The 24,021-nt window shown below is 32.3% G+C and overlaps 2 protein-coding genes across 4 annotated transcripts in view; both read left to right on the top strand.

Moving 5' to 3' along the window:
• Positions 1-24,021, top strand: part of LOC105320971 (cyclic GMP-AMP synthase-like receptor) — a 160,893-nt gene that overhangs the window by 67,646 nt on the left and 69,226 nt on the right. The gene's annotated exons all lie outside the window — the stretch shown is intronic.
• Positions 1-24,021, top strand: part of LOC105338984 (uncharacterized) — a 90,473-nt gene that overhangs the window by 15,991 nt on the left and 50,461 nt on the right. For 2 of the 3 annotated variants that reach the window (XM_066073248.1, XM_066073246.1), the window contains exons 3-7: positions 4,539-4,737; positions 4,853-4,972; positions 5,307-5,385; positions 5,681-5,781; positions 15,864-15,911. In XM_066073248.1, coding sequence (XP_065929320.1) covers positions 4,539-4,737; positions 4,853-4,972; positions 5,307-5,385; positions 5,681-5,781; positions 15,864-15,911 — 547 coding nt within the window. The remainder of the gene's footprint in view (positions 1-4,538; positions 4,738-4,852; positions 4,973-5,306; positions 5,386-5,680; positions 5,782-15,863; positions 15,912-24,021) is intronic. The other variant, XM_066073247.1, reaches the window with a different exon arrangement.

Below are 24,021 nucleotides of genomic sequence, written 5' to 3'. Positions count from 1 at the left end.
GAATCGTTAAACGCTTAAATAACGTTTTATTAGTGCAAAAAGGTCATAATATCAATTAGATGAAGAAACTGTACACTTTTTTTTACGATAATAGTAATTTTATTATTTTTAGATTGTACATTTTTGTATTTGATGCAATGATTCATTTTAATAAAAAAAACTTATAGAGGAAAAAGCGATTTGTTTGCTATTTGCATGTTCAGTGCGGAAAGGTCACATCAAATACACTGTAGCGCCAAAAGAAGCATAATTATAGACCTGTAAATTTTGTTTTGATTTTCGGTTTTTGGTGTTTACATTCTTAAATAAAATACTGAAAAAAAATAAAACCGTTGGTTGCAGGTTTCAACGTCCTTAATAAAATATAATTAATTATTTGGGAGTAACAAACCATACCTTTGCGCATTTTTCAACATGTAATAAGAATATCAAAAAACCTAATTGAATTTGATTGACGTAATGCTGTATTGACACGTTTTGCGATTAGGTCTAGTAACATTAATTTAGCATCAGTAATTGCAACGTTCGATAATTAACGCAATCCCGCATGTTCCTAATATTGATCTTCTTTTGCGTTTAAAAAGTACAATGTAGGAGGAGGAATTTAGAGGATGGTATAATGGTGGCTAGTGGTGTTGGTGTGGGGCCAAATTAATGGCCTTTGGACCACGGTATATACAATTTAAAATCAACACTATCTTAAGATACGTGCATAGAAATATCTACTTGTTTCTTTATTGTAATCCCTCATGGGGCCTCAGTATTGTTTCTGGGGTTATGGTTTTAAGAATCTACAACTTTCTTGATATGTTTCATCATCAAGCTTTGGCATTTATCTACAAATGATCTTTACAAGAGGATTTTAAAAACATATTATTACTGTTTCGCAAAAAAGTCCTTTACTTCAGCAGTTTGGATTTTTTCTCCCATAATAACGCTTTGCACTGAGTTGGTACATGTAAAACAAGGTCCAGTGGTTCTGGATAAAAAGTGAAAAATGTGAAAAAGTTTTCAAATGCATGTTTTTTAAATTTTGATAAAATAATAGTAATTAGATTTATTTGTTCTAGAGATGCTAAAAAATGTAAACCAGAGCATTTTGTTATAAAACAAAAAAAGGGATCAAATGAATGAACTTCCAGTAATTGGTATGATCTCAATATATAGGGATATATCTATGCTACTTTATTAACATAATAGACTCGATTTTTTTGGCTTTGATACCGATAAATCGGAAGAGTACTGTCTTTTGTTTTATATTTTTTAAACATCATTGGTACTTGAAGATTTCCGATTTTGCTTCGCTCATTAATAATCAACGAAAATTCCTCAAAAAATTCCGGAAATTATCTTTTTTTTCAATGTTACAATCTTGTGCATGCGCATAACCTTTACGCTAAATCATGGGAGGCTCTTTTATATTTTATGTTTCCACAATATCACATTTGCATGGATAAACTCAGAAACGATAATACAAATGCGTGTTAATTTTCATTGGAATTTTTTTCTGTTCATCAAAGAAAATACGTGAGCTACCTCTAACAGAGTGCATTTACTTTTTTTAAAAATCCCGAGAGTTTCGAATGTCAACATGGTGTGTAAATTTGGAGTGACTAAAAAACGTTGTTGAAAAAAATGTTGAATTCTGCAATTATAGAATTAAACTTTTCAAAGAAAGGTATTCACAGCTTCAAAATGGTTTGTGTGGAACAAACAAGTTATTTTCAATGCAACTTAATTAGTTTTCTCTAAAAAAAATCGTTTTGGAGCGATTCTGCCATTTTTTGCTACATTACGGGTACATGGGACCAGGGAGGCATTTTACTGTGGTGAAGGCATTTCCCCAGACACAGTTAGATTATTCTAACTAAGTAGAGTGTAGTAAAATTAAAAGCATAATTGTAGGCTTAAAGTTTGCTTATGCAAATGTCATAGTGCCGATGTATCTATTTCGTAAATGTCCGATATCATATGCAATGTCAATCCGTGCACGCACGGGTCAAAGTCTAGTTGTCTTGAATAAGCTGTGATATTAATTGTTTTTTGTTTCGAACTCTTATTCAATTTTAGACATTTAAATGTTATAAGTTCCAAATGATGATAACAAGGATAGACCGGGATAATTTCGACCACTGGTCAATTTCGACCAAATTAGTGAAAATCAACACAATGATTCATGGAAGTGTTCAGAAAAGTAGGATGTTTTCAGAATTAGAGAAAATCAGTCCTTTAATTGGATTCTTATAAAATTATTTGATCAGAAAAATGTTTTCTTGTTTGAAATCCTAAGTCTAGAGTCTGCAATGGTCATAGTCACGTTTTTCCCAACCATAATTCAATTACCTCTGTGAACGAGCTATAAATTGAGAAATAAAAAATTACCATTCAAATATTCTTTGGCCTAAAACATCATACACGTACTGTTCATGTAATGAACTAGTACATAAAATTTAGCTAGGAATTTTAAGTTTACTTTTAAAAATGCTTTATATATATATATTGATTTTTACAATTTTTCGCCCTACGAGTTATCGCACTTTTTATTGTGTAGTATCAAGAAGTAGAGAGTGCTCTATTTGGACACGCCATGTTGGTGTCATCATTTGACAAATGAAATTAAACGCGGGAATTCTAGCGACTCTCTCTGTTTAGAAAGACGCGCTAATTCATTTTTTTTTCAGGACACCGCACGGGTAACACCTTTGAATTCTGATTCCGTTCCTTTGGACCATTTCTTTAAAAATCCACCACCTCCCCTCCACCGTTCCAGTGTTAAATCTTTTATATTATTATTTCTTTTTTTTTCATGCATGTATTTTATTGTAGACGTACATACCACAAGGAATTTGTTTGACGATAGTATGTAACCAATTTTCGATTTCAGTTTCTCAATACAGCCAAATAATAAATTACTATTCGGAAATTAATTATTATAATAATTACATTATATTAAGATCAAATGCAGAATTGTGACATAATTCAATCAAATTTCAATTGTAGCATTGCGAACTATTATTTTAGATAATTTTACGCAATGTGTTACAATATTGTAACAATTAAAGTCACGCTGATGGCAAAGAGCAACATATACATGTACCATGTCTTGTTTTAATTGTTTATATGATTATGTGGTATTATGTATCGAAAGATTGAGGTGATGGTCATACGTTAAGTAAACTACATAAGTTATAGCCCCTTCAAACGGAAATCAATTTATGGATAAATATTATTAAAAGAATTAATCCATCGGGGGGAGGGGAAGGGGATGGGTATACATGTCGTTAATGCCTCATAGAAATTTGAACAATATAAATCGCTTCTTGAAATTTTTTGTAAAAGTTCACATTACCTTTTTGCCCTCTGCTAGTTTGGGTTCAGTTGGTTTCGAGATGGTTTCGTACAAATTTTCATTTTCCATATTTGAATTTAAGTTGATGCCACCTTCGAACATAAATCGGGGACCTGTACCACCTCCTTTGTTGCTACATTTCTTAATAATTGTGAGTTAGCATAAAAAGTAGATTTTTTTCTACAGTAGTTATCTCTCTTATCAGAGGGACATTCAATCTAAAAATAGATTTCCTGGCATTTGCAACATCAATTAGCTATAGAAAGAAACCGGTGTTTCACATTGATGAAAAATATTACTTATAGTGTTTGTTTCTGACTAACAACAGAAATATATCGGGTTGATCAATCTCATAGATGGCGGGGCGAAGCAAACCTAATAAATGTTTTGTTCTACGGAGAACTATCACGTGACACATTTATTCCCAGGAAGGTATGATCTACGCAAACCCATGTATACAAGATGCCTAACATATCGTCCAATTTAACTCATTAAAACGTTCAAAATTATCGATCTCACCTTTCCAGTACTCTTTGAATATCTTCGCTTCAGTAATGTTTACTTAAAATGTTTTGATGCTATTCAATTTCAAACTTTTTTTCCCTTTTTCTCTCAGTGATTTGAGCAAATATCGACGCTGTTATTTTGTTCTGCCCCAGACAAAACTATGTGACGTCAATATTCAAATGGCAACTACTCTAATTTTTAAGAATTTTAAAGGGCAACTAATCCAAATATTTTAAGAACTTACGGCATGCGGTTCCGGTATTAAACAATATGACATGTCAAATTGAGTAGGCGAAGCGCCGGCCAGTGACGGTCATATTGCCGAATATTGATTCTCATCGAACATACATATAGATATATGAGGCAGTCACATGCTGTGTTGACCAATGCAGTTGCATCACATATCTTTGGTTGCAACATTTTCCTGTAGCTATCTTCCTGGGTCATATTTGATCACCTAAGTGATATAACCTGTGGATGCACCCACGTTGAAAAACACACTGGAAACACGAATTTAAAGTTGACTGTTTTAAAAAAAATTGTGTCTGTTTTTATTTTGTTTTTTGATTTGTTTTTTTTTTCGTTTTTATTTTTTTCGTTTTTTTGTGTGAAAAAATGGTAATTTCGTATTTCTAGTAACAAGAATTCAACATCATATTTTATCTGTTATCATTCCTGTTAGTTGGCTGAGAACCAGGATACAACTCAGATAATTGTCGTTCAAAAAGTTTCATCTTGTCCAGTCACGAAGGAGAAATGGATAGAAGAAAGAAAAGCAAAGAACTGCAGCTCAATAAACGTAACATTAAAGTACCACTGTCTTCTGAACCATTGGAGAAATCAATCCTTTGTACTGTGTGGAGAAGATACAGACATAATTGGTACTGAACAAATTTAAAACAAGTTAATTTCAGTAATTTTTTGCTGTGGCAAAAATACGTTGACTTTGACTAATTACTAAATAAGTAGATGCAATTAATTAAATATCTGTTAAAGGGTTCTTTTGTCCGGAGTACGATGAAAGAAGAGGCAAAATTCAAGAAAACCAGGACTTAAAATGCATACAGTTAAACACTTCCTGCCCCATCAAGTACAATTCATCCGATGTTTACAAATGTAAGTGCGTTTAACTTAAATCTTACTTACAGAAAAATAGCTTAGTCTTGAATTTAGTTTTATTTGCAATTTCAGATACAATTAAAATACAGTCACCTTCAAACGCAATGCATTATTACTTGTGTTGTTCTATTGCGCCTTACATATATATATATATATATATATATATATATATATATATATATATATATATATATATATATATATATATATATATATATATATATATATATATATATATATATATTTTTTTTTTGTTCAACAATTGACCAGTACTTACTTAGTTGAAAAAAGGTTTGTTTGGACGTATCTGTTAATTATTTTGCTATGGTAGATACTGCTTGCATCAATACAAACATTACCGGCACATCAAACCCACCAAAAAAGGATAATATCGATGGATACATATTATGGTGAGTTCTCTGTGGGTTTTTAATTTTATAAAATCAGTGATTTTTAAACGAAACTTTCGTCTACAATTAAAACCATTACGGTTAAATGGTTGCCTAATCTTTTGTTCCTGTAACTGGAGCCATAAATGTAATATATTCGGAAAATATTTGTAAAATTGAAACTTTATTTCTTATGAATACATCAACCTTTATCTATCAAATTATTTGCATTGCTAGTAAACTTTTCCCTGCCAGCTTTTACTTAAAAACTTAAATATCAAAGATCTTTAATATATTTTCAATGTTCTATTTACAGGTTCGTCCCGTTGACAGTGTTTATCATAGTCCTGATATTCCTCTTGTTTTTTCTGATTAGAGCGAGATTAAAGCGAGGATATAAATGTCGCACATTCAAAGGTATATTTCAAGTCACCTGTGCCACTCAGATGAGCTAATGCCATTAGTCTTTGTCCGTCGTTTTGCGTCCTGCATCGTCCAATAACAATTTCACATTGTATCTTCTTAAAAACTTTACATTCAGCTGGAACCATTTTTGGTTTAAAGGAGCTCTAATATAACAAGATTCTAAACTGAGAAATATCTCGCCTTACCACGCTTTATGAGCCAATTATGCAAATAGTAAACATTTTCAAACATCTTCTTCTCTTCTCCCACGCATGTAAAAAAAAAAAGAACTAAAGACATCTCTTTAAAGCCCTCTACTGCAATTGTGAAAAAATTCATGGACCTTGAGTAAGGGGTTTAGACCCTTTTGCGGGCCAATATAGCCATTTACGTTACATTCGTACCTTAGAAAATGGGTTTCCATACTTTCAAAGCAAATAAACTGAATGCATGGTTTCAAAGTTAGTGAAGCGCTTTATCTACATGGTAAACTTCATGAACCTTACTTCAGGAAACCTGGCCCTTGGGAAAGGCCATATAGTGAAACTGTATACAAGTTTACAACATTTTTATGTTACATTAGTCACTCAAGGGATCTGTTAAAATATGTTTTCGTCTGTCGTCATCGTCCGTTGATCTTGAGAGTTAAAATTTGAACTTTTTAAACTTTTTCTTTAAAACGACATGCCAAATGCTTTCAAATAAGTTATGATGAATCTTTGAGGTAAGAGGACCATACATTGAAAATTACATGACTCATGTCCTACACGGACTCTAAGGACAAAACCAAAATGGTCCAATTTTTCCACTCTTCCTCTGCACATCTAAAAGAAAAAAAAACTTCATTCCTAGCTATGTAGGAAAGGAAGCCCTCTACCGTCCAGAAATGTTTATTTCATGTCCTCTGGGGTAGGGGTTTGACTCTTGGGCTGGGTCCAAATGTTCTACTCTATCTTAAGAAGGACCATAAAGTCCGCAGCAAAAATTATATATCTCATGTCCTCTAAGGTAGAAGTTCTGATTCTAGGGCGCCGGGGCCAAAATGGTCATAGTATTTTTATGCACATAATGTGTAAATTGTTTACTTCTGTCAATACTGAATATAAACTGACTTCATTATATTCATCGAAAAAAATTAATAATTCTATGAAAGAAAGAAGAACAAATACCTCAAAACGTATCGAAGTATTATCCACCATAAAATATTTTAAAAGGACAGAATGATAAAATAAAAAGAAATAACAGACACATGGTTTTGAGTTTTTTCAATATGTATTAAAATTCTCTGTTATAAAATTTTTTTTTTACGAAAACTCTGCTGATTCTCTGTTATAAAATTTTTTTTTTACGAAAACTCTGCTGAAAATGATAACTTCAAGCGGCGTATAAAGTTATGATAGTAAATAAATAAAAATGTTCAAATAAAATGAATTTCATAAACTAACTACCTAATGCTCTCTTAACCAAGTACAAATGGGCATGTTATAAGATAAGAAAATGTGTATACTATTTTGGGATTTTTAAATGAGTGAAATACGTTGATAAAACCTCTGTAATGTACAGATGTCTATGCAAAAGCAATAATTTGATTTAATGAAAACCTTATGCTTAATATATAACTGGTCAAAATTCGGAACTGTTCAAACGACTGTATTATAAATACATCTATTGCAATAATATTCAATGAAAGACAAACAAGTTTTAACTTACACATTGACGGGTCTACATTTCAGATAGTGATGCACAATCTATGTAACCGGAATCAAGACAACCACACTTTTAGATTTTCAATAATGGAGTTTACAATTTCAAATAAATTTTATTCAGGAAGGAAACTCTGCATTTATTACTGATTGCTTTTTAGCTCACCTGAGCCAAAGGCTCCGTTGTTTTTCGTTGTTGTAAACTTTTCACATTGTCATCTTCTTCTCAAGAACCACTGGGCACATTTTAACTAAATTTGGCACAAAGCACCACTAGGTAAAGGGGATTCAAGCTTGTTCAAATGAAGGGCCACGCCCTCTTTAAAGAGGAGATGATTGAGAATTATTAAAAATGTGTTGGTATTTTTCAAAAATCTTATTTTCAAAAACTATTCGGCCTGAAAAGCTTAAAAATTGTGTGGAGGCATCCTCAGGTAGTGTAGATTCAAGTTTGTTCAAATCATGGTCCCAAGGTGTAGGGTTGGGCCACAAGACGGGGATCAAGTTTTACATAGGAATATATAGAGAAAATCTTTAAAAATATTCTTCTCAAAAACTATTAGGCTAGAAAAGCTCAAATTTGAGTGGAAGCATTCTCAGGTAGTGTAGATTCAAGTTTGTTCAAATGATGGTCCCCAGGGGTAGGGTGGGGCCACAAGAGACGGACCAAGTTTTACATAGGAATATATAGAGAAAATCTTTAAAAATCTTAGTCTCAAAAACTATCAGGCCAGAAAAGCTCAAATTAAAATAGGAGCATCCTCAGATAGTGTAGATTCAAATTTGTTCAAGTCTTGGTCCTCGGGGGTAGTGTTGGGCCACAATTGGGGGATCATGTTTTACATAGAAATATATGGAGGAATTCTTTAAAAATCTTCTTCTCAAAAACTATTATGCCAGAAAAGCTCCAATTTGAGAGGAAGCATCTTCAGGTAGTGTAGATTCAAGTTTGTTCTAATCATGGTCCCAAGGGGTATGGTTGGGATACAAGACGGGGATCAAGTTTTACATAGGAATATATAGAGAAAATCTTTAAAAATATTCTTCTCAAAAACTATTAGGCCAGGAAAGCTCAAATTTGAGTGGACGCATCCTCAGATAGTGTAGATTCAAGTTTGTTCAAATGATGGTCCCCAGGGGTAGGGTGGGGCCACAATTGGGGGATCAAGTATTACATAGGAATATTTAGAGAAAATCTTTAAATATCTTCTTCTAAAAAACGATTAGGCCAGGAAAGCTCAAATTTTAGTGGAAGCATCCTCAGATAGTGTAGATTCAAGTTTGTTCAAATCATAATCCCCGGGTGTAGGGTGGGGACACAATGGGGGATAAATTTTTATATATAGAGAAAATTTTTAAAAATCTTCTTCTCAAAACTATTAGGCCAGGGAAGCCCAAATTTGAGTGGAAGAATCCCCAGATCGTATAAATTTAAGTTTGTTTAAATAATAGTCCAGGGGTAAGGTGAGGCCACAATGGGGGGTGAATTTTTTTACATAGGAATATTTAGAGAAAATCTTTAAAAATCTTCTTTTTAAAGACTATTTGGCCAGCAAAGCTTTAACTTGTGTAGACGCATCCTCGGGTAGTGTAAATGCAAGTTTGCAAAATGACAGTCCCTAGTGGTTGGGCGGGGTCGTGATAGCGGTTTGAATTTTTACATAGGAATATATAGAGAAGCAAGATCTACTGTACTTAGTTGTCAAGATATTTTCGATTTCAGTTTATCAATACAGCCAACGAATAAAATTTATATTTGTATATGATTATAAATTACTTTTCGGAAATTAATTATAATTACATCATATTAAGATCAAATGCAGAATTGTGACATAATTCAATCAAATTTCAATTGTAGTAATACGAAATATTATTTTATACGCAATGTGTTACAATGTTATGTAACAATTAAAGTCACGCTGGTGGGATACATTTTTATATATAGAGAAAATCTTTAAAAATCTTCTCAAAACTATTAGGTCAGGAAAGCCCAAATTTAAGTGGAAGCATCCCCAGATCGTATAGATTCAAGTTTGTTTAAAAAATAGTCCAGGGGTAGGGTGAGGCCACGATGGGGGATGAATTTTTACATAGGAATAAATAGAGAAAATCTTTAAAAATCTTTATTTAAAGACTATTTGGCCAGAAAAGCTTAAACTTGTGTACAGTACCGATCAGACCCAACCTAACACCAAAGTAATCCCCAACTAAACCCCGGGTTTACTTTTTGGGTTTACTTTGGCTTTACTCTGGGTTTACTTTTTGAAAATTTGGGTCCACTCGGGGTTTACTTTGGGTTTACTTGGATATTGCTTTTGAGGTCGACTGTACGCACTGAAGTGTGAAGCAGACCCGTCTTTTATCTTACCATCCTATTGCCTGTAATTTCTGCCCCTTGTATATTTTGAATACACAGTTACCGTCTGTTTAAAGGGGTATACTTCTTACTGGGTTTACTCGCTGTGTCCAGTCTGGGTTTACTTTGGGTTTACTCTTGGTCCACTCTAGTAAACCCAGAGTAAACCCAGAAAGTTAACCCAGGGTTTAGTTGGGGTTTACTTTCTGTTAGGTTGGGTCTGATCGGTACTGTAGAGGCATCCTCGGGTAGTGTAAATTCAAGTTTGTAAAATCACAGTCCCTAGTGGTGGGGTGGGGCCTTGATGGCGGTTTGAATTTTTACATAGAGAAAATCTTTAAAAATATTCTGGGAAAGTTTTCGGTCTAAAACTCAGTACTTAGTGTGAAAGCACAGGTTATGCAGATTTAAGTTTGATGAAATCATGATTCTCTAGAGAAAAGTGGGGCCACGAAATGGGGGGGGGGGTATGTAGGAATAGAGAAAAATCTTCTTACAGGTACAACAACAAAAGGGGCTTGGTATTTACCCAAAAAAAAGATGTGGATAAAAATTCTTTTAGCAAGCTCTACTGTACTTAGTTGTCAAGATATTTTGATACTGTAATGCTAATTTGATCAGAATTAAGGCAATTGTTGCTCAGGTGAGCGATGTGGCCCCTGGGCCTCTTGTTATAATTAGTCCGGTGGCTATGAATATGCAAATGATATAATGTGAATTTCGTTTAGTTAATGTGGTAAGTATAGACATTGAATAAATTCATCTTGAATAGAATAGAAAAGGTGCATGTTTTGTAAATGTGAACTTCCACGAGACTAAAAGTTTACCGGGACAAACTAATCAATAACTTCAACCAATGGGTGTTCACCAGACAGTTACACATGTTTTGATAATGCTTTTAAAAAAAAAAATGGTAGCCATCAACGAATTTTTTTTTACAATTTAAGGTGAACTTTTGAAAAAAACAACAACAGTGATGTATTTTGAAAGTTCAATCAAGTGGTAATCATTGATCATTTGCAGACAGAATAATAAAAAAGGTGCAGCATCTAAGTTTTTTAGCATAGCTATTTAATTAAACAATGCATCTTTCAAATGTGCTGCTGTTCTACGCATTGTTTTCAGAAACATTATCAATTTTGTGCAATGTGAGGATTAGAGGACAAATGATAAACATCACTTAGCTGTCAAGCCTTATTAGATTTCCAAATTCTCAGCAATAAACTCACAAAACCTACTCTTCTCAAAAGAATTTACTGTTACAAGTGAATATAAAGTATCAACCTATGGAACTTACTTGTTAAATACTAAATTCTTGCGCTGAAAAAGATAAATTGTGCGGAAATAAATTCCCCAATAGATGATTGGCAAAACTTTGTTAAATTTGTTTTTTTTTTCTAAAGAAATATTTTGCAGAATTCACAGGACCCTTTTATCGTCCCTTAGAATTTTTTTTTCACTAAAATGTCTGTTTCCACAAAATTATCCGGACCAATTCTGTATGTCTGATTGCTAAAATTTGGTCATTGTATCATACAAAGTGAAAGTAGGTGATCAGGCATTTGAACAACTGGGCACGTATCTTTTGCATGCAAACCCAAGTAATTCAGTGAAAAAGACTGTTTGTAATGATGGTCATACAAAACAGAATTTGATGTCTTCCATTGTTTATTCAGTGCAGGTAAAGAAAAACACATGATGAGAATTTGTGATTAACGTGCATGTTCAGAAAAACAGATGCTAGGTTATTTGAATTTTTCTTGAATGAATTAATAATATATAATGCCTAAAATTTCAGTACAAATGTACTATGGTTTCCATGACATCAGGATTTTCTTTAAAAGATTGTAAGGTGTTAGTTGCTACAGAGCAATTGTGTTAATATCTAGAAACAAATATTGTTGTGCGAATTCACTCTAAAGATGGTGAACATGTCAATTTTAAAGTACTTTTTTTTTTATATACTTGATGTAAATATTTTTAAGTAATACTACCATTTATTCGTAAATTTTGAATTTTTTACAATATCATAAAAAAATTAATCCATAAGCCCAATTTCTCTTTATGTAAATTAATCAAATAGTAAGGAGTATATACTTTATCATAGAACAATGTTAATGTATAATCCGAAAAAAATTAGTTGTATTTAATCCTTTAGCCAGTACCGTACAGATTTTCAGAAAAAACACACAGTCTCATTTTGTTTGCTTACAGATTTAAAAAATTAAGTAAGATAATTAGCCTGACAAAACCCAGCAATGCAGCCGTCTGTAAATTGTAGCCGTCAGTTGGATGTTTATTTTAAGCACCAACAATACCATAAAATTTCTGAATAACTAAAACAGCAGTATCAATATTTGAATTTTAAGAAGTTGGTAACAGAGGTAGGAAGTTCGTTGCGTTACAAGTTTCTATGATACCACTGACACTGCTACTTACTGCCAATATTATTGTGCTGCTGGTGTCAAATATAAATAGCGAGGTCAATATCGATAGCGGACCATTCACTTCCCATCCAAAAAGCTTACAGATTTAAAAAAAAGTTGTATTAAGCTTAATATTGTCAGTACAAATTTTATGACTTGATTCGATCGTATCAATTAGTTCCTGATAAAAAGATGAACAATTTAAAGCTGCTCGGTCCGATTTTATTTCAAATTTTGTGCACGCTTAAACCGATGGTTATACTGAGTATATTTATAATAATCGACATTATAGTAGTTTTCCCAGTCAATTTAGCCAAATGTTATTAAAAAATTATTAATAAAATTTGTTAACAAAGCAAACGACATGAAAGGGTAATGCGTTATTTCGCCTCATGTCAAAATTCACCCTATCGTCGAGACGGGTATGGTTGTATTCGAACTTTGATATCGATATTAATAAAGATCGTAATGTTCAGGCAAATTACAAATAAATTTGTGTACGTTTTGTTCGCTAATATTTCTGAAGTTTGCTCTGTGTACAATCGATGAATAGCATGCGGGTTGATAAACCCCATTCATTCGAATGACAAAACCAAGTGGTTCCCTTTTCTGAACATACCGATGATGTATTTTGGTGGGTTTTTTTTCGTTTACCCAAAAATGAATTATCTTTATTTACTTCGAAAATTTCTTACATTGAAATTAGACAATTTTGCTGGTGTAAATATGAGAAAGTCCATAACTTTCAAGAAGATAAATGGTTTGTTTGGAAAATTATTTGCATGGACCCTGAGGTCCACGCAGAAAATATATAAGCGAGGTTAAACCGGATGCTATGAGGAAAATTCAGCCTGCGCATGAGCTAGCCTGGTTCCTGTGCGTAATGGGTAACTCAGGGAACAAGGCTATAGCACAAGTTTATCTGAATCGGGATCGGGATTCCATGCCAGATGCACACATAAGTTCAAAGGCGCTGTAATTGTAAAGTTGTCGGTAAACAGTAGTCAGTACAAAGTATTCCTTTTAAAGAAATAATCGGCATGTGATATGAACTGTCAGTATTATGAAATAAGTTAATGTTATGCCGAAACTACATGCAACAAATAGCATATATATTTGCAATGTTTTGTTGTTTTCCGTATACACATGTAACTTAACTTTACTTTTATAGTAGGCGGGGCTAGGGTACTTCCCGATCAAAAATTTTTAAGCATTTAAGTGTGATTGAATAATTATGTCACTGTATAAAAGTTTAAATCTCAAGAAAATGCATCAAAATATGAAATTAATTTAAACAAAGCTGTCACTGCATAGTTAACAAAGTAGTGCGAATCATATTTGTGTGCGCAAATAATAGAATTCGCCGAATGCCTAATACTATACGTGCAGACTTCATTAATAAATAGATCATAATTACTTTTAGAAGTATGAACTCTTTAAATTCTGTGATAAAAAGTCAGGGCTAAACATATAGGTTATCCAACGGACAAATTTAGTGTTTAAATGCAGGGGGCTAGAGTGGGTGGAATCTCTGATGATCTTAAGGCTTTCACGTTTTCGTTGGAAACAAATGCAAATGGTCCACGTATTGTAGTCCTTTTTAAAGGACAGCAACTTGTTGATACTATAATACTGTCCGCTTTGACGGACTGGTTATAAATCCACATGTAAGCATTGTATGAATTTAAAGAAATTTAAGTTTTATTTGATTTATTGATACAAATATGATGTTTCATTTTTTAGTGTTTTATTTTTCTCATGAAATATTAAATCAACCGAATTTTTTGCTAAAACTCTTGTTTTTGCTAATTTTTACATATATGGAAACACAAAAGCATGGCATTTATTACGACATCATATCACTGTATCCCTTCTTCAGCGTATCAAACAGATGAGTAGCCTTATCTATACTTCATTTTGTTAAAAATTTTACCAGGATATAAACTTGGTTGGTCACGTGATCAAATCCTTTGAAGCACGAATTGCTTCTCACAAAGATCACGTAGCAACCAAGTTCATATCCCAGTGACCTTTTTAACATTGTTGTTTATTACTTATATTTACATTTGAAAAAGAATTGTTCAAAATTGTTAAAATAACCGAGATTTTATGTTTTACAATGATCCACGCGACAAGCGCGTACTATGCTTATTTTGACGTCATGAAATAGTTCATAGACAACTGAACGGCTTCGCTATTCTATAGGAGACATATTTGCAAATGTAAATATATTTTTTTCACATATGAATGGTACAAATTTTACAAATACTTTAGGAAAAGAATTTTCCATTTTGTGCTTGAAATGATTTTTTTTTTACTTTTGTTGGGGTATTTGAGAAAATGATAACTAGTAATAAAGGAAAAAAATATTAACAAAATTATTATTTAAAAGATACTTTTAATGAAATATTGATGATTATTATAATATTGATAAAAACAATGATCATAATATATTAATAAAATTACTTTGTAAAATATAAAAATAAATTTACTATGCAAAAAGTAACTCTAAATTGTACATCGGATACAACTGTTGATATCTTAAGTTAAGAGTAATTTTCAATTTTTTATTTAATATTTTTTTCTAAATTTTAATTAAGGAGGCTTATTGTCAGCAAATCAACCTTAAATATACCTTAAACTTTCAGATATGATTTGTTTTTAATAAACTATTATAAACTAAGAGCAAATTCATATTTTGGGTATTTATATGATTTTATGTAAATCTTTTCTTCTAAAGGATAGCTAAATGCACTTAATAAATGGCCACAACAATCGAACCCTCTTTTTGCAATTTTTCAAACAGACTACTACTTTAAACACAAATTAAAATATATCTATAACGATATATAGAATTTAAAGGAAATTTAAATCAAATGTTTAACACTGTTACCTGTTAACTGACAGCTATAATTACTAGTATATAAATTGACTGTGATTATACAAGTGATCTTATAAAGTTTATTTCATAAAATTTAGTTGAAAGCTGGGCTTGAATTTATAGTATCGTACACACCAAAAATCGCTTTCCAGTCCCAGACTCAAACGTTTGATACAGACCAAATATTAAAATATAGGCTTCCAAACCACTTAAGTTCACTACTTTGAGCTCCCGTACGTCCCGTTCTAATTCGTTAATTTATCTCGGCTTATTCCTCACCTACTTGTATTTGAAACTTCAACTGAAGTCTAGAACCTATACTCAGCAGATTTACAGAATCTCTGGCTACTAGTTTAACAGACTAACATCTGGAACTCGCCAAAAAATATCAAACTGTAGGACAAATTCAGAAACGTTACATACTCTTGACAAGCAGCTACAACTCTACCATTGATCAAACCGGTTATGCTTAAATATCCGGTATACGAGCACTCTCGAAAAAAAAACTATGCAACATAACATAAAACAAAATAACAACTTCTTACATTGCCACATATAAAAATTTCTATAAACGTAATTTGTCTTCATAGCAATATTTGTTATAGTTCATTGACAACAGATTGAATTGGAAAAATATATATTATGAAAAAAAACCTATTGTATATGAACGAATAAAAGTCGTAAATATAACAAAGTCTCACTGATATCACTTTTATTTACTTGTTCAGGTTATGCAAGAGCATCTAATGAAATCTATGAACTGCATTCACTGCCGGGTAAGTTTTTAATTTGTTTGTATCTTTGGTTATCATTATCATATATTATGGAAAAAAAACCCTCACTGCATATGAACGAATAAAAGTCGTTAATATAACAACATCTCACTGATATCACTTTTATTTACTTGATCATTACTTTGTTGTAAAGCCCTATCCAATTTCCTGATTCTCGTGTTGACAGAAATTAATGCAAACAATCTAATCTTAAAGAAAATTACTAATGTATAACAAAGTATCAGACTGATTATCAACATACATGTAGTAGAACTTAATTGCTTTATGATACTGCAGCAGGTTTCACTTCTTGAGTCGAGTATTATGTAAAACCACCTTTTCATATGAAAAAAATGTTTTAAAAGCCATCTCTTCAGTTTTTTAAAATGTTTGTAACATTTGTAAAAATCTTGTGAAAATGGCAGTGTACAGTGTCGTTCAAACCAAAATTCCTAATGTTCTTAAATAGTAGATTAGAATTTAAATTTACAGTTCCAAATTCTTGCATTGAAAAAAAAATGAGCAAAAATTAATGCCACCATGGATGATTTGTAAAACTTAATTAAACTTTTTTTCATCTTATCCAGCAATACCATTAAAAATTTCTGAATATCTAAAACAGACCATTCAGTTCCCATCTAAAGAGCATTAAAACACAAAGCAAGCATAGATATTGCAGTGAATTGTCTGCTAGCATATCCATCGGTTAAATTTAGATAACCTGATTGGCATTTCAAAGCAGACTCCAGATCATGTTTGTTTATCATCATTCCGAATTAGACAATCTTAGCCGTCTTTACAGAATTAGCCAATCAGAGAAACAATCTCTGTTCTGTGATGTAATAAGGTTTTTCTGCGCTATATGTAACCTGCGGTGATAAATTACTGAAAAGTCCGACCTGTATACGAGTTAGGTGAAGTACGAGAATATTCTAAATTCCTTCTTTAATTTTTAAGCATGCGTAATATGCGTGATTCCAGAAAAAAGAGAGAAAAAAACCAAAACCTTTGATGCTACCATCTTTGGCGGTAGCATCATGGATGGCTATCATACATATTATTGATCACGTCATGAAAACTACCAGAACTATTACATAAAGGCAAACCTGTATATCTCTGGTAGATGAGAATTTTATAGTTTGTTTATTTTGTTTCCTATATACACAAAAGAATACCTGTTATAATTAAATTGAAATGGAAAAGAATTGCAAATGCTTTAGAAATATTTTTTTTTTTTATTTTGTCTTAAAGTTATGTGCTTGTATTTTAGTTTTTAGTTTTTACTTTTGCTGATGTATTTTAGAAAATGATAACCAGTAAAATAAAAAAATATCAAACAAAATCATTTTTAAAAAAAATAATAGTAATGAAATATTAAATGATGATATTAATTATAATGTTAATAGTTCTGAAAATACGCTGTAAAATATCAAAATAATTTCACCACGCAAAATGTAACTCTAAATTGTTAATTATATAAAACTGTCGATGAGTTATTAATAAGATATAAGCTATTTTCAAAACTTTTTAGAAGGCTCACTGGTGTCGGCATAATTAACCTTTAGATCTACCTAAAATTTTCCGGTATGATTTGTTTACTAATATTAATAGATCTATTTTTTAGCAATATTTGTTACAGGTGAACCAAAAAAAATATTAATTAAAACCAAAGGTATTATGAAAAAAAATGCCTATTTAAGGAATACTAATAAGGAATCATTCTTAGGGTATAATGATGTGATAATTTTGGTCGGAGCATGGTCAAATTCAATTAAGACCAAAGGGTTTTATGATAGATTTTACTACGCTCTGACCGAAATTATCACCTCATAATATGCAAAGAATGGTTCCTTATTACTTTATATATATTATTCCCAATTTGTACTGTTTAAACAACATTTCCAAATCACTATTTTTTCATGATAGGTATTACTACGCGGCGCAGCCAATACCATTTTACGGTTATGCTATAAGACACACCCATTTCGTGTCGCTCATTTTTTATGAAATTGTTGGGCTGTAGGCTTCAAAATTGAGTCGTCATGTTCTCACAAAGACACTTGAAAATGTAAATTTTACCAAATAAAAGCAATAAATATAACAACGTTACACTGGTATCACTTTTATTACTTGTTCAGGTGATTACAGAAAAATTGATGAAGAGTTATCTGCCCGCGATGCATGATGAATTGTTTTAAACTTTACGCATTCACGTGAATTAGTCAATCCACCTTCTTGGTAACCTAATTTTGGAAAGTTATATCCATTTAAAAATTAAATTGTGCGTTTATGAAACGAATTGGCTAGTTTTCTTTATTCCAAATTTGTCAGATCTTTACTTCTATGTATACTCTAAATAAGGTCCCAGTAATAAATTCACTCGCGACGTAATAAGTACATATTTTGATGCAAGCTACATGTGTACCCTTGATTTGGATCCGCCAAATCATGGCCACTACCTTACTATCATTTTTGAGCATGTTTATCTAAAATGAAAGTATGATTTAAATTAATTTCACAATAATTCTTTATCAGTTAAAATTCAACTTTAACTTATGGACTTCATCTCACATGTGTTGAAATATCAAAGTGTAAGCAGTTGCTCTGGTGCAAGCATTTAGAAGTTTATTTTTTTCTTAACGCGTTACATGTATTTACCCTTACAAGGGCATTGCCATGATTTTGGACAATTTAAATATTTGTATTTTCATTGTTTACCATGCTTAGGTAATGCATTTCTAATAGTCCACCAAAATTTGAGTGTCAGTCTTCGATGTAAGATACAGATTTCAAAATTCTTTTTAATGTAAACAAAGCTCGTGTCATGTTTTTGTTCACATAGGTTCAATATACCAGTAAAGTTTCTTCTAAAAGCTGATTCGTTTATTTTCTCAAACATTTAAGCATTAATAAATAGTTTCTTTCGTTCTATAAATTCATTTTAGTTCTAAAACTGGATTTTTTACTTCAAAATTCAAAATGTAAACAAAAGCTTCGTTTACATTGCAAACAATTGTAAGCTCTGTGACTCGCATTGTAAACATTAAAATCGGAAAAATGACCTTTTTTACCAAAATTGTGACCATACACTTTTTATATACAACATATTGAACAGAGAAACAATGCCATTTTGATAATAATTGAAAATAACAACTACCTGTTATCTAATAAAAGTTGTAAATATAACAACGTCACAGTATATTCTGTAAATTATAGAGGGTAATCGTGTTCAAAATTCCAGATATATGTAAACTTGTAAATCCGAATATACAGTCGTGTTGGTTATGAGCCTGATTATGAATATGTGTAATTCTGATCGTCTAACGTATAAAACTCGGGCATAATTCACTCAGTTCCTTCGCGTGATGCATATTTTGCAGCTTTATTGTTTTTTGTCCCCCGCCGCAACGCGGAGCGGGGACATAGAAATGCCGGGCGTCCGTCCGTCCGTGTGTCCGTGGGTCCGTGTGTCCGTGGGTCCGTGTGTCTGTGCGTCCGTGTGTCCATGCGTCCGTCCGTCACACTTTTTTGTAAGCGCTCTCATGCCTACAAATTTTGACGGATTTTCATTATATTTATACCAAATGTTAATACCACTATAACCTTGGTCAAGTTCGAAAATCAGCATTGGTCAATCCTTTTTGTTGGAGTTATGGGACTTTGACTGCAGTAATGACTCCGTTTTATCCAAAAATTGACCTTGTAAGCGCTCTCATGCCTACAAATTTTGACGGATTTTCATTAAATTTATACCAAATGTTTATACCACTATTACCTTGGTCAAGTTCGAAAATCAGCGTTAGTCGATACTTTTTGTTGGCGTTATGGGACTTTGACCACAATCATGACTCCGTTTTATCGAAAAATTGACCTTGTAAGCGCTCTCATGCCTACAAATTTTGACGGATTTTCATTAAATTTATACCAAATGTTTATACCTCTAATACCTTGGTCAAGTTCCTAAATCAGCCTTGGTCGATAGACTCGATACTAGTATACTGCTTGACCGGCGGGGGACCCTGGAATTCTATTCTTGTCATTATTTAATTAAACTTTCAACTTTGCACACTTTCAATCCGTAGTTTCTGCATTTTTATTTTCAGGTTCGGCAATAGCACATCTGACATGATACAAATTGACAAATGTAAAGTCTACAAGTTTGTCGAATTTTGACATGACCTTATATGGCAACTGCCTTGCTGAGGGAAAAGGCATGTCGTAATCACCGAAATGGACGAACAATAAACATACATAATATTCAGCTGAACTGTTGCAATAATCTTTTAATGAACGACACTTTTTGTATGGAAAACACCGGTATTATTTTAAAAAAAAAAAGGTAGGATTGAAACTGGACCAGACAGGAAGAGGTTCATGTTTATAAAAATCGTTGCTGATGTGACGAATGCGCTAATTTCTGAAATACAATTCTCGTTGTATTATACGGTAACGATTAAAAAGAAATGCCTCATATCTTATTACTTTGAAATAATTTGAAATGTAATTTAAACTGGAATATAAGTTAATGCGTACTTTTTTCTAGAAATGAGACGGATAAAGAAATTTCGTAAGTGGATATTAAATACAATGTATATTTTGAGCGGCATGGGGTTCGGAAACCGCCCTGAGGTCCCATGTACATGTAACTCTATTGATTCTGAATTCTAAGAATTTTGAGAGAGAATTTTTAACCGGGTTTTCCGATTATTAAAATAGTGAAAATGACGGGCTGTTGAGTGGCTGCCAAAAAGGTACCTTAATGTACCGATATCTTCTCGCACAGTTTTTAAAGAGACAGTACGGCGCATCTTATCGAAAAACCGACTTGAGAAAATTTTCCGATCGGAATCGGTATTTTTGTACTACTCATGAATGTATAAACTTTCAGAAAATTACAAAGTTCTCCATGCAATAATTCTAATTATTTCATTAAAATTAATAATTACGAATAACCTATCACATAAATACATCGCAACGTGTTCGGGGTTCAGCCTTCTATGAACCTGAACTTTATTTATTTTACAACAATTGATAAGCAAGTTCTACAACTTATATTAATATCTCTCGTTGGCACGGGTGTTAGCGCGAGGGGGTCATTGGTGTGGGAAGAAGCCGGAGTACCCGGAGAGAACCCACGTGTCCAAGCGGGCGACCGCCATACCCTATCACATACAACCACTGTCGACCACGGGGATCGAATTCAGATCGCAGCGGTGAAATGCGGGTGCATTTTCCACTATGCTACTTGGACCCTTAGCCTTCTATAGTCTTCTATACTATTACGCTTGCGTATTTACTGTAAACAAAACACATGCAGGGCTCGCGAAGAATCTCCTGGACAGGTTTGCTGATAAAAATATGTCTTTTCTACTTCTCATAGGAAATAACTGTTCAAAGTTTGTTAAACAAACATTTATTATTTTGTAAGAATGTATTTCTCGTGTTTTTCATAGGAGTTGCTACAACCTAAATCTATTTTTATAAATGAGGCCCCTAGAGGGGTTATTTGACATATTTATGTCTATTCATTTTAAAATGAACCTAAATTGGTAAACCATTTATAAATCATCGAGTAAGTAAGGATGTGTTTTATTTAGAGAATCTCTTTAACCTCGTTTTCCATGATGACAATAGTGGGACGAAGATCTTGTAGTTTTCAGCACGTGCCAATTACTGTCAATCAAAGTCCACGTGGTACAAATAAACGATATAAGATTATTCCGGTATGTACGGCCCTTGAATTTCCGGAAGCTCATAATTACGTTAATTAGATATGTGAAAGGGATTTTCATGTATTTCAACTATTACAATTAACGTTATTTCTTATTCCCTAACGATGCAATAGGTAAATCTGAAGTTATTCACACATGTGTTTTCAGCTGTACTGTCTCTTTAAGATGGAAAGTTTTTTTCCCAGATCAATTATACATATATCAGAGGTATACGAATTGCTAAAATTTTGATTTCCGATAATTTATGAAGGAAAAAAATGTATATAGAAAACCCCATGGATAGGTAGTATTTATCAATTCAGGATTGACAAATGCTTTATGGATACTGTTCCTCAAAAGAAGACACGGTTGGCTGCCACATTGACATCTTTCTCTCTCTCTCTCTCTCTCTCTCTCTCTCTCTCTCTCTCTCTCTTTTGTTTTTTGTTTGTTTGTTTGGTTGGTTGGTTGGTTGGTTTTGGTTTTTTCTCAATAAGTTAGAATAAACGACCTGCAAAGTTTGGTAATTTTCGCGGAGAAATGTATGTTACTTAAAAAGTATTTATACTTTTTAAATATCAAAATGATTTTGTTGTGCAAGTGAAAGATAAATAATAAAACATTCTAAAGCTGTTAAAGAATAAAAAAGTTTTAAATTTATAAATTAAAGCATCAAGTTTTGTTAAAAAATAAAAGGTTTCAAAAAAAAAAATAAGAGTATACTAGTATGTTTATGTTTTTGTAATTATGTTTTTTCTTCAGAAATTGGATTTTTGAAAGACGGGAACGGTGTGGGTCAGATGAATTTGATCGTATATGAACTGGTAGAGTTTTAAGCCTGAAATATTTCAAAATATATACTATATTGACGATAATTTTACAAAATCAAATAGCTATTTTATGGTAAACAGTACATGTTCACACGTGGCCGTAAAGCTGTATCATAATAGCTCTCCAGAAAATTTTTTATCAACCAACTTCACAACGTAAGTTTGTATTGAATCGACATTCAGGACTTCATACTCATATCCCGTAATATTTGCTTGAAATTAAAAAATGCCAATTTTTACCTGCTTGATAGGCTTTTTCCCTATATATTTCCGACAATGCAAAATGAAACTTTTTAAAAAATAATTTTGTACATTTTAATTTCACCTTATCTTTGGAATTTTTTTTTTATTTTAAAAGGGGGGTGTCGCTTCTTATGTCTCATATCATATGTTTTTTTTAATCGATAGTTTTTGCAACTCAGCTATTTAATTGACCAGCTGGCCGACCCCGTGTAATTTTCGCAGGGGAGGGTGGGGTGGGGGTATTCTAGTCCTAACTTTGTGGTAGAGATAATATTTTCTTAATTCATCCGAGCCCAATACTTTAACAATTTGTCGCTTGTATTTTTATAAAATGTGTGTATATCTGTATAGCCTACATGCATATTCAAACAAAGTCATTATATGTCATTTTTTTCCAGTTTTAAGAAGATATCTGAAGCCGATCAGATTCTTCACTCTTGATAAAATGTACACCAATCTTATAATTTATTTTTTCCGAAAAGTAATTCTTTCTAAGAATTGTTGTTAGCCAGAGATAATATAACTATAGGCCTACCTAATTTTCTTTCATTTATTTCATCCCTATTGCAGCGATTACGACATGCCTTTACCTGTAGCTATCGGTTACGTCACTGTTTTATTTCCTTATATACTCAGGTCCAAATTCGACAAACTTGTAGATATTTACATTTGTCGATTTGTAACATGATAGCCGTGATAATTCAGAAAACGGAATACTAATGCAGACACTGCATTTAAAAAGTATGTAATATTGTGACAGGTTAAATGTAAACAATAAACAGCATTTTACAGCTGCAGTTAAGGATCTGTAGGAAAAATTAGATTGAAGGACTGCGGGGTCATCTCTCAAGGGTTTATAACTGATTTTAATAGGTTATACGATCAAAATTACATTCATTCATACTAATGCTCATACACCAACATGATTGCATGTTCGGATTTACAGGTATACATGTCTGGATTTTTCAACACGATTACCCTCGATAATAAATGTCTTTAATTCCCTCCACTTGTCTAAGATTTTACGATTTTTGTGTAAGTTTTTTACGATGTTTTTAGTTTGACGGATAATCGATTAATTTATCATAAAAAAGTTAATCCGGATTTTAAAAAAAAGTTTATGAGTAATGAACATGCAATCATGCATTAACATCATTTTCGTTTAAATAACGTAAAGTTAAAATCTTATTCGCGCAAGTGACATGAGAAAAGCATGTTAGGCACTGGTGTATAATGCGCATTTGAGATTTTAGGCCCGAAAATTAGGGGTTAAACTTAAACTCTTCAAAAACTCTAAGGAGATGTCCAAGATAGTAAGTGACAACTAGA

This window comes from Magallana gigas, chromosome 10 (assembly GCF_963853765.1).
Source record: "Magallana gigas chromosome 10, xbMagGiga1.1, whole genome shotgun sequence".
In the NCBI taxonomy this organism is placed as follows: Eukaryota; Metazoa; Mollusca; class Bivalvia; order Ostreida; family Ostreidae; genus Magallana; species Magallana gigas.
Note: the sequence above shows the minus strand (reverse complement) of the source record. Positions and strands in the feature narration are given on the sequence as shown.